This window comes from Periplaneta americana, chromosome 9 (assembly GCF_040183065.1).
Source record: "Periplaneta americana isolate PAMFEO1 chromosome 9, P.americana_PAMFEO1_priV1, whole genome shotgun sequence".
NCBI classification, from domain to species: Eukaryota; Metazoa; Arthropoda; class Insecta; order Blattodea; family Blattidae; genus Periplaneta; species Periplaneta americana.
Window position 1 is genome coordinate 72,350,042 of NC_091125.1, and position 17,477 is coordinate 72,367,518.

The 17,477-nt window shown below is 36.6% G+C and overlaps 1 protein-coding gene across 1 annotated transcript in view; it reads left to right on the top strand.

The window, feature by feature from the left end:
* The first annotated feature begins 5,128 nt into the window (after positions 1 to 5,128).
* The window catches only part of LOC138706086 (brain-specific homeobox protein homolog), a 58,196-nt gene continuing 45,847 nt past the window's right edge, over positions 5,129 to 17,477 (top strand). Inside the window, exon 1 of the mRNA XM_069835026.1 lies at positions 5,129 to 5,294. Coding sequence (XP_069691127.1) covers positions 5,187 to 5,294 — 108 coding nt within the window. The 5' untranslated portion in view covers positions 5,129 to 5,186. The remainder of the gene's footprint in view (positions 5,295 to 17,477) is intronic.

The following is a 17,477-nucleotide window of genomic DNA, read 5'->3' on the forward strand; positions in this document are numbered from 1 at the left end:
AGTAACAATGGAATGAAACTTTCAAAAGGAAGCGAAATGCTCAGAAAAGACGTATCCCATTTTTGAATCCAGTAACATTTGTTGCATGTTCAACCTGAGTCCCTTTTCGGAGAAGTCGTCAGCTGAGCTATTTAATCTTAGCTCGATAGAAAACCATTTTATAGCGAACTTTGATTCAGCGCGAGATGAACTAACACATAGTGAGTAATTAATTGATTTGTCTTGTAATTAATTTTCTTTCTCAGATACGATATTAAAATGGTTCAAAATTGAAGATAAATTGAAGCAACGGAACAAACACCACTGAGCAAATTGTGCAGCAGAGACAAATACTTCAACTCATGCTGCACCCTCTGCACAAAAGGAAGCGAGCCTGCCGCGGATTTCCCATGAATAGAATATAGAATAAATAAACAATATCTAAATAATAATTCAGCAGAAAACAAATCTGTCAAGTGAAAATGAAATCATAACCGCAAATTTTTAATGACTTGATTTTTAAACCTCAATACTTATTGAAGAATAAACATTAAAGATAAAAAATAAGGACTGACATGTGGTTTGAAGAACACAAACAACAAAATAAACAGGAATTCTCCGTGATAAAACACTCATATAACTTATCGGTGTAGGCTACGTATTAGCTAAATCGATTAATAATATTTTTAAGGTGTTAGATTTAAAATTTTGTTCACATACGTGATAATTTGCTTATTAGACCTAGTCCAGATTTTGATTCTCATGTTGAATATCTCCGCGTAGTTTTTCAACATCTTGCTGTCGTAGGTCAAACCGCTAAAAAGCCAATATGGCATAATATATTTTTGTCTGCTTATGATATTCAAGTGTAATACAAAAGTTACCTTTGTCATTTATAAATTAATTAACTGTATTGTGTGTTTCACTCTTTCGTGAGTAATTTAATTAAATGTATTAATAAATTGTTTTCGTCTTGTTTATTTATCAAGAGAATACTGTACACTGAATTTATTGAATAGCCTGTATAGGCTTAGGCCTACAGGCTTTTTTTTTTACTAAACTTAACATCGAACCATCACTCTCGGAGTGATGGATATTGAAGGGGTGATAAAAATTCGTTAGTATGGCTTCTTACATTCAAGGTGGGTTAACTTAAGAGAACCATGACACTACTGGAGAGAGCTCCAGGGATAATTACCTGTCATCTGCTCCTCGCCTCACTAATTTCATTCCTTATGGTGAATGCTTCTGTGAGCCAACGTCTCGGCTAAAACTACAGATAATTTATGTTTGACTGAAAAAGTCTCATAAGACGTCAAAGGTCTCTAAATGACAATACAGGAAAAAATGTAGGCTACAAAAATATGATGGTGACCGCATTATGACAATAGAATGCACTATAAATTAGTATTCGGAGCTGAATGCAGGACAGGTCGTCGAAATAAAAGGAATATCTGACTAAGGAGAATGAGAATGACTGTAGGAGTATACAGTATAATTTAAATCAGAATTTGAAAAAATTGCGAAGGTATGTTGATGTGAGTGAATGTTTTAACTTAATCTGGGCAAGGCTGGGTCAATCTCACTTTTTAAAATTAGTCATAGACTACATATTACCTCCCGTGGCCATTTGGGCCATTTACTTTCCCGCTCGCTTATGATATAATTTCATTTCTCACGTGACAATCACACCGTCAAAATCATTTACAAAAGCTTGTTGAGAAGGGGACGACTAAGTAACTTTAGGCTACACCTGAACAGAGGGCTAATGGCGGCAATAACTTAACAGCTCAAGAATGATCAAACTCGCTTAATTTAGCAAGATACGTTCTGCTACACTATCGCCAAGAACATGTTGCCAACTTATCGTTAGCAGACGACATTTTGCATAGAAGTCTCAATGAAGTTTTCCATTCTCCCTCAACGTGTGGATGTTGTATTTATTATCCCGTCAGCCTGAACTTTTTTTCTTGCCCACAGAACCACTTCCTGTTTCGTAATCTCAAAAACTGAAAACCATCGTAGAAGATAATCACAGTCCGTTGCTCCAAGCCTCATGGAAAACGGAAAATTTGGGACAGATAGTGAACGCTGCTAATCCAATTTCACTTCTTTTCACAATTTTAACGATCTTGTGAAAGATTTTATAACTTCCACAACGATGCTAGTAACTTGGACTTTCGTCTCCTCATTTGAGAGGAAAAACTGCTTCGGTCTCACAAGAACTGCAAGAATCCGTCGTGATGCAGAAAACAGAAACGAAAAGGAAACGAAAAAAATCTGTAGATTAATTTTGACTGCAGCTGCTTTATTCAGTGTCTGGGGTTTTACGTGACATAAATCTCCCGTCTGAAGGAAACAATAGGTCTCCTAAAAACTGTTTTTTGTCTGGACTAGCTTCGAACCATGGACTTCGAATCCTTGAAAATCATAATACCTAAAATACTGGAAGAGATAACTATATCAAAATCAGTATAACACTTCTGCAATGTAGGCCTATGTGTTCACAATGTGTATCTGCATTTTTTATTTAAGTCCTACTCTAAATTGATATTTACAGTAAGAATTATTCTGCGATTTGAATTTATTAGTAGTCTATTTTCTACGAAGGCTATGATAGGTCAAGAACACAACTTTGTTGGATAAGACAATCTTCTTTGCTAATTCTATGATTCAATTGAAACATAATGACACCCATTCATCTAAGATAATATATTATGTCATTGTAAAATTGTCTTCAATTAGGCCTATCTAACTTATTAATCCTGCGAAATGCGATGCGTAAAATTAATCTTTAGTAAAAAAGTGTCACTTCAAATCGTCCTTCTTAATCGAGAGGATAACATTTTTAACTTTAGATTCTAGGTTCGCATGTTACGGCGAAGTAAAGAATGTAGGTTTGTTCCTGAATAATCAGGTTTCAGGAAAAATGTAGCAGCTATCTTTCATTCCGTGAAAATTAAATCATGCTTGTCATCTTTTATTCTTAGCTGAAAATGAACTTCCTTTGTGCGACCAATTCATAAATCTAATCTTTCACACTGCTAGGCCAGCAAAGTCCAAGACGGTCATAGTTAATCAAGTACGAGAGCGTTATAAACCAACCTATCACCATTTGCGTTCAATTTGCGCTGCAGTGCAGTACTGGATGTCTGTAGATAGATCTCCTGCTATACAAAGAAGTCTGAGAAGTTGCCGCCTATTTAAGGCGAAGACCAGTTTTCGTGTTTGAGAGAGGCTTAACAATAAGTAGACTACGAGAGTTCGAATTGGCTGATAGAATACATTAGATAAGATGGGATGATGGATATTTTTTCTAGTTTTTTGTTTCCCTCAACTCTACAAATTTCATCCTACCATATTTCCATTAAGCTGTAACATTAATGTAAATTCGCTTCATGAAAAGTGACACAAAATGAAGAAGGGCTATAAGCTTCGGTGATATCAATAGAAATATTACTTTCTCTACATAACGCTTCAACTATAGACCGACGAACGTCAAGAATGCTGTAGATCTAATGGCAGCTAGAGAATGCCGAATTTTCTGAATGACACTCTGGCCGTTGAAGTTAATTATCCCTTCCTCTGAGGAGTTGGTGTGCAGCACAATTGCAATGCCAAAGAACCTCCATCCCTTCCCTTCGTGATAAAAATAAAGCAAAATAGAATAATTACCAAACTGAGTTATAGTGTAACTTAGGCCCTACTTGTTCTCAGAAGAGAAATTACAGCACGTTGGTGAGCATAAATGAAAACGTAAGCCTATGAGCTTCATTCACGAGATCAACATTTTACAGTCCATGTTAATATCGAAAGTGGGTTAACTTAGCCTACATGTGACAACGCACAGTGTAGCAACTTTTAACAAGATCACAAAATCAACTATTGTCATCATAGTAACAACCACATAATTACATCATCATAGTCATCATCATCATCATCATCGTCATCATCATGTCCACACCTGTGGAGTAACGGTCAGCGCGTCTGGTCGCGAAATCAGGTGGCCCGGGTTCGAATCCCGATCGGGGCAAGTTACCTGGTTGAGGTTTTTTCCGGGGCTTTCCTTCAACCACATACGAGGCAAATGCTGGGTAACTTTCGGTGCTGGACTCCGGACTCATTTCACCGGCATTATCACCTTCATTTCATTCAGACGCTAAATAACCTAGATGTTGATACAGGTCGTAAAATAACCCAATAAAAATAAATAAAAATCATCATCATCATCTTACCTCACCAATTTCATATTGCATCATGCTCTTGGATTTTTTCTGTGAACTGTATTATTATTATTATTATTATTATTATTATTATTATTATTATTATTATTATTATTATTAGTAGTAGTAGTAGTAGTAGGCCTATGTTGTTATTATTCTAGTAGGCCTACTATCAAATTCCAGGACGTTATATTAATTTGCGGGATTCCATATCTTATTTCTATTGCAGTACGCACTTCACCAAAAATTTCAATGGATTTATTAGACATTTTTTATGCCTAAAATGCAAAACGTTATGCCTACTTTTACATAGACTTCTGCACTGGTGTTGAACCATGTTTGATATTGAGTGGTGAGAAGCGAGATCACCAAGATAAAACTTATCCAAACTTTATCTTTGAGCTTCACAAATTTTATTTGTAACTTATTTAGTTGCGTTTTGAGCTCGGGTTCTCAAGTGAAAATCGTAAATATGTTAATCTAAACACGCTTGTCACTTTCTCGGTAAATGAAGATTAAATTTTTGCGCCGCGTTCCTCAAGACTCTGGTATGTTATTTGTTTTTTCGGTTGGTCGATTTAATTAAACCCAGCGCTCGGTCACATTTCTCCTTTGAATGTAGCTGCAGATACGCCACTGCTCCTGTTTGCAACTAATTTAGCTTACCCCATCAAAGACAATATTATCCGGCTATCCCGTGCATTATACGGAGTCTCATTAGATTGTCCAATTTGGGCGCGAGGCGCACGGCTCCGTTGCCAGGGCAACCCTCTGCTCGAGGGCGAGGTCTGGGGGTGCAGCGCGCGACCCACCAATCGGGATAAGCTGGGGACACGCCCCCATTGTCCGCGGGGCCAATGAGACGGTGCGGGGCTCAGTCGGTCGAGGGTGCGTGACGGAGCTCCGTTCTGCCGCCGCAGTCGGGGTTGATGATGGGGGTGTGTGTGTGCCGAGTGCCGACATGAGCCGCGAGTCCTAATCAGCATGGATATACTGCAGCAGCGCGAAAAGAGGCTTCAGGACGTCCGCAGCCAGCACACGTCCTTCCTCATCGAGGACATCCTGTTCCGACCCAAGACCTCGCTGCCCCAGGTCAGCAGCCAAAACTTTGCATTTGTCCACTGTAGCATGCGATGAACAGCTGAGACTAACCACAATGCTCAAAAGTCTCCAATTTCCTCTACAACTCGCAAGAAACTGTCAATATTGGTAAAACAGCCTACTCAAAAGTTTTAGTTGTAATTAACTACAAAAAAAAAAAAAACAGACCGAAGCTATGGGCCGGTTGTATTTAACGTTCTCAAAGCTTGAAAAATGATTCAAAATGATCCACACAATTTTAGTAATAAGCCTAAGTTATCAGTTGATTTTTATAATGCTCGGAACTGTGCACCTAAGTGGAACCTAGTTAGCTGTAAAATTACTATCAATTTTCAAAATTGTTTCAATTATAACATACATATGTACTAAAACCCTGTGAAATATTTAAACAATTCTGGTAAGATTACGTCTGTAGTAAAGTTCAACCTAAAGAGACAGCGGTAGGCCTGTGTGTAGCATGCACTAATAAACGAACACATTATTCAAACGTTCAAAGAATAATTATAAACTAATGTTGAAAATGATCAAATAGGCTACTATATTTTCCATTTTGTATGCAGTACGAATGGATAAGACATATTTGTTAGTAAGTATTAATTTAATTAATAAGGTTGCCTATATTTTGTAGAATACAGGCTACAGATGTGATACATATTTCTAATCTGTAAAATTGTTCAAAAGCTCAAAACACTTCTTTTCTGTTTACAATTTGCAAGAAAATCAAACTGTTAAAGACAATAAAACATTTTGCTTGCTGTAGAAAACAGATATTGGTGATAACTCCCAGCGCAGCACGCGGAGAAATTCAAAGTTACTCGGAACATTACAAGCTGTGGACTGGCTTGTCTTGTGTGATGCTCGAGATTATCAACCGCGACGAACATAAAAAACTTAGGCCTACAAGACGTTTGGGACATTATTAACCTGTAAAATTAATGAAACGGATCAAATTAATTTCAATTACAGTAAATAGGAGCGGTGACAGTCTAACAGCACGTAAAACAGTAGGCCTATAGACCTATATACGCTTAATAATTCTATTAACTGAGGTACAGTTGTCACCACGGCAGGGTGCACTCGGAATTGTAGAATCAGTCGCAATGATAAATGAATTTCAGTTGTCTGTAGGCTACAGTACAACGGGCAAAAGTAATGGGAGTGATGCTCTCGAGCACGTGGCGAGCTCCAAATAAGTAGATTATGCAAATCTAATCTTTCAGGTAAAGCTCCCTGTAAAGCAGATTTGAATAATTTCAAGGGAAAAATTGTTCCGGAGCCGGGTATCGATCCCGGGACCTCTGGTTGAACGTACCAGCGCTCTTACCAATTGAGCTACCCGGGAACTCCACCCGACACCGTCTCAACTCCAAGTAGTATTCAATCTAATTGAATTATTTCAACCGGATTGGTCTTGTATTTGTCCTACTTGAATAAGGACAAGATCCAATTCTTCAAGATAAATGATTATGATAATGATGACGATGTAGACTAACGGCTATCAAAAGTAGATTATATCTAACTGCACCACTCAGAAGTTTCACCACAGTCCAGTATATACAGTCACGAAGCTCAATACGTAGGGAATATCCATCCATAGATAGTTGCTAACCACTAGGATCGCTACTATCGCCTCATCACAGACAATGCGAAATAGTACCGGCACAGTCTAATGTTCCTAGTACCCTCACAACTCAAGCTTCATGACTGTATATACTAGACTGTGGTTTCACTGTTATCTCTGGTAAGGTGGGCGGTATACGCATGGGGTAGGAAGATCTATTAGTTCTGCTAAAAACTTTGTATTTCATGTAGCCCCTATAGCCTAATGTAACAGGCTATATGCCTAATGAAAAGGAGTATAAGGTACACGTGTTATCGCTTATCAGAAGCCACTTACTTCTACGTACAACGTAGAGACAACAGTAGAACTAGGTCGGCGCACATCATTACAATTCATTCATTAAGCTCATCTCAATAATGTCCATAATAGTGGACAGGACGTGAAGCGTATTGTTCTACTTTAGATCTAAACGCGACCTTAAATATAACAGTAGAATAATAGACCTATGTTTTTTGTTAATTTATGTGCGCGAAGAGAGTCTCCGGCTACAAACGCGGCGGAGTCAGGTTCTGTTCCCAAATGAAAAGTGAATAGACTTTTTAACTTCTTTCCACAGGAATCATAGTAGATTACGACATTAGTAATAGGCTAATACTTCGAATGTGTAGTTTGGATAAATCTCACTGCGTCTTTAATTGTACAGCATGAATGAAAATTAATTTTATCAATAGGCCTAGCTATTTCTATTCAATCTAATTGAATTATTTCAACGGATTGGTCTTGTATTTGTCCTACTTGAATAAGGGCACGATCCAATTCTTCAAGATAAATGATTATGATGATGATGATGATGATGACGACGATGTAATCTAACGGCTATTGGGAGCTATCATGCATGAAACTTAGGCATCTCAAGTGCACGATTGTTCAATCGTCCTCTGTGATCTAGCGGATACTATTCTGCCCGTTGACTTTAAGGTACACTGGTTCAAATCCGGCTTAGGCACGATCGATTTTAAAGGACGTTAAAATCCTTACCATAGCTTTCTCCCAGTGAGAAGGAAAGCTGTGGGTCCCATGTCTTAGATTTATGGCCACTGAAAGAACACTGTCCCCGATAGATAGCGCCAAGCAAAATTTATCGGTCATTTACAGCTCACGTTGAATTTTGAATCTGAGTAAAACTATCCATATCCTTCGAAATATAGATAAGATGTGTAGCAAAATCGTAAATAAAGGGAAAATATAACTTAACTTAGATCTACTACAAATAGGTCTATAGGCCTACACTGTATAAATGTCAGCAAAGTAGCGGCACAAGAAAAATGGTGACTAGCCCTATAGATAAATCAATGAATAAGGTTTATGAATTACCCATTTGTGTAGGCCGACATAATTTTCTGAAGTTCTCGACTTGTTCACTATTCATATATAAAACTTCCAACATCTCTCAATTACAGCGATTATTCAGAATCATTGAAATGTGAAGAAGAAAAAGATGATGATGTTGATCATGGTGACGATGGTGTGGTGATAATGATGACGCTGATTATGAAGAGAACGAATAAGAAAAGTAGGGATTTTTGCGGAGACGATGTAAACCTGCTTACTTTAAGGCATTGATATTTTACATCATTGATATAGTGCAAAAATACAAAAATATTGCGCGAAATGGAACACCGTGAAAATCTTAATTCTTGCCTCAAGGAAATTTGAAAAGTTTCTATTGTGCAATAGAACAAAAATACTAAAACTGCAACTGATAGGGCCTATAGCATACCGTACTAAACTAGGCCCATAACGTTTCTTATTACGAATGTTAATAATAATAATAATAATAATAATAATAATAATAATAATAATAATAATAATAATCTGGTCTCAGCGACAATTTTTGGCCCGTCCCGTCCTCACTTTAATATGAAGATTGTGAACTAACACTAGACATTAATGAGACTTTTTTAATGTGACCAGCAAGGCAAAATGTCATCGTTTAAAACAACAGAGGACAAACAGAACTGAAGCAAAATAGGCCTACACCCAATTCCTATGGGAGAAAGGTAAATCTCCAATTTCTTGTCGAGAATAAAAGCCGAATCTGCTGAATTTGAGAAGCAGCAGAGATAATAATAATAATAATAATAATAATAATAATAATAATCATCATCATCATCATCATCCGGTCTCAACGACATTTCTTTGGCCCGTTCCGTCCTCACTTCAATATGAAGATTGTGAACTAATACTAGACATTTATTAATAATGAAACTCTTTTTGTTTAATATGACCAGCAAGGCAAAATGTCACCACTTAAAACAACAGAGCACAAACAGAACTTCCTATGGGAGAAAGGTAAACCTTCACTTCTTTGTCGAGAATAAAATCTGAATCTGCTGAATTTGAGAACCAGCAGAGATGATGATGATGATGATGATGATTATGGATAATAATAATAATAATAATAATAATAATAATAATGATAACAATAATAATAAAATATTAATAAAAATAATAATAATAGTAGTAATAATAGGCTTTAGTGGTGATTTATTTTAGCTGGCAAAGTTAAGGCAATAAGGCCTTCTCTTCCACTCAACCCACTCACCCAGCAAAAAGTATACATAGGCTACATATGAATGAACTTACAAGTTACAAAGAACACAATAAATTGAATTAGGTAAAAGTTAGACGTGTATACAAGAGTTACTTATGAATTAAACAGTAAAATACTATGAGATAGAGATGATGATGATGATAATGATGATCTCTAACTTAGGAGACACATCTGAGAATAAGATATGAAAATACAGAAGACAGGTCTCATAACTGAGACTTGCTTGAAACCAAAAAGCTGAGCAATGTCTTTCCAGTAGTTAAGTCTGAATTCCGAAATTTCTGGCAGAGAGTCTTACAGGACTTCTCTAACACTTCGCCTGTAGACTGTTCGACTGACGAAGATCGTATCATCGCAGAAAATAATGAAGGAAGTAAATATAATGGAAAGGTCGGAGAATTAAATTCATCTTTACACACCAATGGAAAGAAAGAACTTAAAAATGAAAGTGATTGTATATAATAAAATAGGCGTACCGTAGTAAGCTGCTGCGTTTTTCTTCAGTGACAATTTGTAAAGTTCAAAACAAGTTAGGATAAGAAAATTCTCCTGAAATGGAACACACATACAGTGGTCGCAAACATACAGTGGACCGTAGTGTATGCAATGGCTGTAGCCCAGCTTCAGTGTTGCGTGAAGTCTACTATCGTGGCTTAGAAATGCTAGTAGGCATAGAGCTTATCAATGTGATTGCCTACAAGCTAGGCGTCATGGAGGTCTCACATTGCAGTAGTACTACTGTCTTTATCTAGACTGTAAAAAAAGTAAATCCATGGTGCTACAGCCCATGAAGGGCCAAGACCGACCAGCCGGCTGCTGGCCTCACGTCCACATGCCGAAGCAGAGGTGGACGATCATCCAACCAGTATGGAGGTACCTATCGTAGCTCCTCAAGTGCATCACGATGCTGGGTGGGCACCGGTCCCATACACTGGCCGAAAATTTCTTCCCCTATGAGGACTTGAACCAACGCGTATTCCGTAACGCGAATCCTAGGCAGGATGCCTTAGACCGCGACGCCACGGCGCGGGACTTGTCTAGACTGTATAGCCGAAAATAAGAAGTAGGCGTAAGACATAAAAAACAGCAGAGTCTATGTACTGTATGGCTAACGTCCACGTAGATATGACAAAACATTTGTAACAATAGAAGCCAATTTTTTTTTTTTGTCATTCGCTGTGATTGATGACTTCCAGCATTTCAGCCGACCTGGCAATGAAGTGGAGGATTAACTTTCTCTCCTTCACAGAAACTGCTAGTGTCCCTTCTTCCGTCTTTGCCTTCCACCGTGCTGACTTTATCATTAGGTAGTGCCTAACGTGGCCATAGGCCTACATAAGTGGGAAAGGACAGGACCAAATGGCTCAGCCTGTGAAGGTATATGACTTTTATTCATTATAGGATATATCCATGTAACTTACTTACATATAGGATATATTCATGTAACTTACACATTGGTTCATTACCATTTATAACAATTCCATGAAACCTCTCAGAAGTGATTCATTGTTGCGTCTCCCGATGATTCTGCGAGTCATGGTTACATAACTGTTGCAGAACAACAAATAAGCGTACCAACATACTCTTTACTAGTCTACTGACGACAATGATGATGATGATGATTTTAAAATACTCGTCCACATCTATGGTGTAACGGTCAGCGCGTCTGGCCGCGAAACCAGGTGGCCCGGGTTCGAATCCCGGTCGGGGCAAGTTACCTGATTGAGGTTTTTCTGGGTTTTTCCCTCAACCGAATACGATCAAATGCTGGGTAACTTTCGGTGCTGTACCTCGGACACATTTCACCGGCATTATCATCTTCGTTTCATTCAGAAGCAAAATAACCTGAGATGTTGATAAAGCGTCGTAAAATAACCCAATAAAATAAAAATACTCTTTCATAATCTAAAAAGGAAATTACGAAAATATTTATTCCATGTTCTCGAATAAGAATAAAATTAGCGCATTATCACGCAATTAGCCAATTATCACTTCTTGGGCACTTCACTCCAGTTAGCGTTATAGCTTTTTCTCTTCCTAACAATTTTATAACCTACACATTAGACACAATTTAGTAACATAGTATCCTTACAACACCGGACCTTCACTTAAAACAACGCAGGTAATCACTGATGAAGCTGATAACATTCACGCACATAGTGAGATGCGAACCTACGACCATAAACTCCAAGCAACATAAATGCTGTGTGTTACTCATTGAGTACATCAACTTATCCATCTTATCCCTATGTTGAGTAGGCCTAATGTAACAATTTCTGATGTCTGAGTTGAAGTTTCGTCAATCTGGAAGTTAGTAAAACTTCTCAACAGCACATATAGCATAGGCTATAATCTGTTTGAGTAAATGTGGTCTTTAATGGCCAAGTCACAATGTTTACTACTAACATGGTTATGATGTACCATGGTTACCACATTTAGATTCTAAGTTCTCGGGTTCAAAGTCTGCCGTGAACGACGGATTTCTGAGTACAAAGTAAATTTCAGGAAGACTTTTTAGAAGTGATGTAGAACTGAAATAGACCTACCAGCATCGCATGTAACTTAACCTTGTCTCTGAATGAGTGTAGCATTTTATGTGCTATTTATTTCCAAAATTAAAATAAGATTCTAGCAGCCTACATAATAATAATAATAATAATAATAATAATAATAATAATAATAATAATAATAAAAATAATAATAATAAACCTAACCTATTATCCTATCATCGAGGGATTTTAGTTCTGTAAGTGCTCCCTTCCCAAAAATTAATGTTTTCCCAATACCAGTGTTACCTAATGTAAGCGAAGGAGGTGAATGGTACCCAGCATCTGTCTGATGCTTTTCCAATTCACTTTCGGCTAAACCAAGGAGCTGCACTATCACCTTTACAAAACTTTGCTCTAGAGTATACCATTAGGAAAGTCCAGGATAACAGAGAGGGTTTGGAATTGAACGGGTTACATCAGCTGCTTGTTTATGTAGATGACGTGAATTTGTCAGGAAAAAATCCACAAACTATTACGGAAAACACGGAAATTTTACTTGAGGCAAGTAAAGAGATAGGTTTGGAAGTAAATTCCGAAAAAAAAAATGTATATGATTATGTCTCGTGACCAGATCATAGTACGAAATAGAAATATAAAAATTGAAAATTTATCCTTTGAAGATGTGGAAAAATTCAATTACCTTGGAGCAATAGTAACAAATATAAATGACACTCGGGAGGAAATTAAACGCAGAATAAATATGGAAAATACCAGTTATTGAGAAGGTTGAGAAGCTTTTGTCATCCAGTATGCTCTCAAAAAAATTACATGTAAGACAGTTATATTACTGATTATTCTATATGGTTGTGAAACTTGGATTCTCAATTTGAGAGAAGAACAGAGGCTAACGGTGTTTTAGAATAAGGTGTTTAGGAAAATATTTGGGGCTAAGAGGAATGAAGTTACAGAAGAATGGAGAAAGTTACACAACGCAGAACTGCACGCATTGTATTCTTCACCTGACATAATTAGGAACATTAAATCCAGACGTTTGAAATGGGCAGGACATGCAGCAAGTATGGGTGAATTCAGATATGCACATAGAGTGTTACTTGGAAGACCGGAGGGAAAAATACCTTTGGGAAGGCCGAGACGTATATGGGAGGATAATATTAAAATGGATTTGAGGGAGGTGGGATATGATGGTAGGGACTGGATTAATCTTTCTCAGGATAGGGACCGATGGGGGCTTATGTGAGGGCGGCAATGAACGTCTGGTTCTTTAAAAGCCATTAATTTATAGGCCCTAAGTGTTAGTATTTTGTTAAGTTTATTTATACGCGCTTTGAATCTGTGGTCATATGGGGTTTATAAGTAGACCGTTATTGTTGTTGAGTTGCTGTTTCCATTGTCGTGTGTTATGGATAGCTGATTTTAGATTTTGATTAATATTTATGATATTGGTGATTGAGGCGGTGATAAATCATGGTATGTACATTTCCAATCATGGCCTACTCCATATGAATACACACATTTATTTTGTGTTACATTATCAAAGCATTTGAAAGAACCGTAACATTTACAAGAGAGTAGTCTATCATTTATGCTGCATCAAATTTCTATTTCTATGTAAAATTGAATGGAGATTTCAAATATCATCGGTTTCTTGGTAAAAGTGATCAAATCACATTCCAAGGCTTCCAAGCATTATGAAAATTTAAGACATAATTTTATATTAAAAACTAATAATATAGTACATTTATCTTCAAAATAACTTATTACTAACATCTAAAGAAGTAGTTATCTTTGGATGGATCATTAAACCTTTAAATGCCTTTTCCCAACAATTTTGCATTTTGGACTTGGTCACTTTTACCAAGAAACCGACGATATGTAAAACTTAATATAGGGTGCCATTTAAAAAAAGTGTTTTTTTTTGCCACACCTTGTAAATTAATCAATACTTTTGTGAGACTAAAGCCATACGTTTTAGTTAGATATCTCCAACAACTTTTGTTTTTAGTATTTTTTCATAAAATTAATATATAAAGAGTTATTAGCAATATTCCAGACTTAATAAACACACTGTATGTATCTGTGGATGCCATCTATGTGTGTACGTTCCTACAGGTATACGCATGTATGTTCCCACCTACAGTTAAGCATGTAAGTAGATACACATGTACACGTGTACGCATGTGCATATATGTAACCATCTACAAGTGTAGATATGTATGTCTATCTATGTATAGTACAATATATTTGTATGTGTGTACCGTCATGTATGTAATGTATGTATGTATGTATGTATGTATGTATGTATGTATGTATGTATGTATGTATGTACTCAAGCGAGTGTGAATGAGCATGCATAAATAGGGGTTCATGCGCGGAATTATCCGCTCCGCATGTTTTCTATGCATTTTATGTTATTTACATAAGTTTGAACGCACACGAATGTATTTACGTGAGTAAAGGCCCATTCACAATGAAAATTAAACATAACCGTAACATAAACACAGGCTACCAAATGGGATCATTCACAATGATTCACATAAGCATTGACATAAATATTACCGTAAGACGTTAACATGATAGTTTGCAAACTCCAAACTTTCATGCTTATACTTACGTGCTTACGTGATTTGCAAACAGAACACAATCGTGGAGCGCTGAAGTATACGACAGAATATGAGGAAATGGCGTCGTTGTTATGTTTCCATGGTTACCAAGTATGTTTGCTGTTTTGTTTATGTTCTCATCGTGAATGATGTTATGACTTCTTGATTTTACTGTAACGTTAAGTTGACGCTTACGTTATGATTAATTTTCATTGTGAATGAGCCTTAAGGGTACGTACAAGACGACGCCTGGTTCGTTACCGAGTTGGTCGCTCGTAATCTAGTTGGTTGTTGGGCAGGAAGTCGGGGTGATCAGAACGAAGCTTGTTTGCGCCTGCCAGTCAATGTAGCTTAACTTACTCTGGTTTTTCAAAATAGTCTTTAAAAACAATAACAATTTATAAAAGTGCCAGGATGCATTGTATTGGTCTTCAGGTTCTCCTAAACGTACCTTAGATATTGGACATTTTCAGTACGGAAATAACCACTTAAATAATTCCACTTTTCTGGAAAGCGTCATAATAAAATCCTTGCATTAAATCCCATATAGTTCATTCTAATACACATAGAGCATTGATAAAATAGTATGTATTAATTGCCAAAAGGTCAGTACAGGTAATTGTATTGTTTCTAAAATCTTCATTTTCTGTAAAATATCAATTATTAATTTACAAATTTACTTATTTTTGGTATTCATTTCACACTACCTCATTCTAGTGCCGAGATCAAGAAAGTATGCGGCTCTACCTCCATCCCCCTCAAGTGCCGTTATGGCATGTGAAGGGGCTAGCTTTGCCTTTATTAGTATCCATTTCAACTCCTATTTCATTTCACACTTTCACAATAAGATATGGGCTTTGGTTGTCGGGTTGAGCCTGATTCCAAAAATAATTGTAAACATTGATTATCCTACCGAAAAATTGTTTTTAGAATTTAAAGTATTTAAAATATACATCAAATTTATATCAATTCATTATTAAATTTTATACATAAAAATCACACATATTTTAGATCATATACTTACAAACACAAAACCAAAGGTATGTTTAAAATACGTTTGTTGGAACCCAAGAGTTTAACGAGTAGCCTACTGCTTTCAATCATAGCCAAGTACTAATACCGGTCCTATAATTTATAACAAATTAGTAAAGTAATGCGCACATCTATTTACCTCCAACAGTTTGAAATTTAAAAATGTATCTAAGCAATTTGTTATTAGTAATGATTAATTTTTACATGTTATTATATTGTAATTTATGCATGTACATATTATGTATCGAATTCTGCCTTGAGTATGAGAACACTCTTTTAGGGGAGTGCTAGAATTTTGTAAATTTACAATTTCTTTGTATTGTATTTTTATGGTAATAAACATTATTATTATTATTATTATTATTATTATTATTTGAAATTAATCTTTCACAATTCATTATGCGCGTCGAAATTGATAGCAGTAGGCGTTTAGCACGTGGGGAAATTCTACGGACTCGCAGGACGCATGTGCAGTAAAGGCATTTACTGTAGGTCGCTGGTAGCTAGAAAAATGAGATGATTCATTCTACCAGCTACCAACGGGATAACAGGCTACGTAGCAGTCGGCCGACAGGCCTCGTCTTGCATGTCTCCTTTGCATTCCTTCCGACTAGGTAACCAGTCAGGCTACCAACTACCAACCAGTCTCCGTCTTGCATGTACCCTAACGGTCTTACTAATAAAAACTCTATATACAGACGTTTAACTGTCTTATACTTATACAATGAGTAGCTCGTTTATAAGTCGTGTGTAAATTCCTTACTAATAATCACTACATACTTCGTATATAACAGTATAACTGTTACACAGCTACGTCATAGTTTCGTCATTACTTCGTTACGAAAGGTAATGGAATATCTGAGGTTCTCTACTGGATCCGGTAGAGCGCTCTAGTGTGGCGTGTTCAATATCGATAGTACAACTGGCTCTAATTGATTACCACACTACATTTTGGTCAAAGAGTACAAGCTACAGCAATATTATTCTAATAATTCTATGATCTTTGGTTTGTTCTTCTGTGGTTACAAGGTAAACATCATCATAAAATGACAATCGATACGAACAGCTGTTAAAGGGGCGGCCATTTTTTCCCTAGCCTATATACAACGCTTAAACAAGGGGTTTCGTGTATATAACTACTGCAAAGCAATTCCCATTGTATAGTTACAGCCTGTTTATACGTCCATAGCTTATTCACGGTTTATTAGTAACGTTTTCTGTCTCAACTCTGCATAAGTCTCGTATAAAAACTGTACACGGTTTATTAGTAAGACTGTAAGTGTGTAAATACACCATATGTAGGAAATATAGGCCTAGGCCTATATGTGCGTATATAACTTATACGCCTATATGAATTTGCATGTGTAAGCTTAAGATATAAATTTTAGTATGTATAGTCTATTCATATATAGGCCTATAGTATTATGAATGTATATTATGTAGGCCTACGTTGTTCTTGTAGTTGCCATAGTGATAGTGGTAGTTGTTATAACAGTAGTAATGTGTCAAGAGAGTAGATTGTAACCATGTTTTACATATCCCAGTAGTCACTGTTTATTGTAGTGCTAAGAAAAAAAATGAAGAAAAAATGAAATAAGCAATATTTGTTTCAACTACAAATCATTTGCCTCATTCCTAAATGTTTCCTGTTATGAATGAGGTTTCACTAGCTACCTTTTCGACATTGATCTTGCACTCTCTGAAAACCTGAACGCCTATCAGTCTCGACTCTGTTTCGATCTCCGGTAACACACGGTCTTTATCGATCCTGCATATATTTAGAGAGTAATTTACTCAATTTAGCAATAACTTAATAGCCTGGTCACCGCTTGTTAGTCGCTATGGAGCCGATACTGT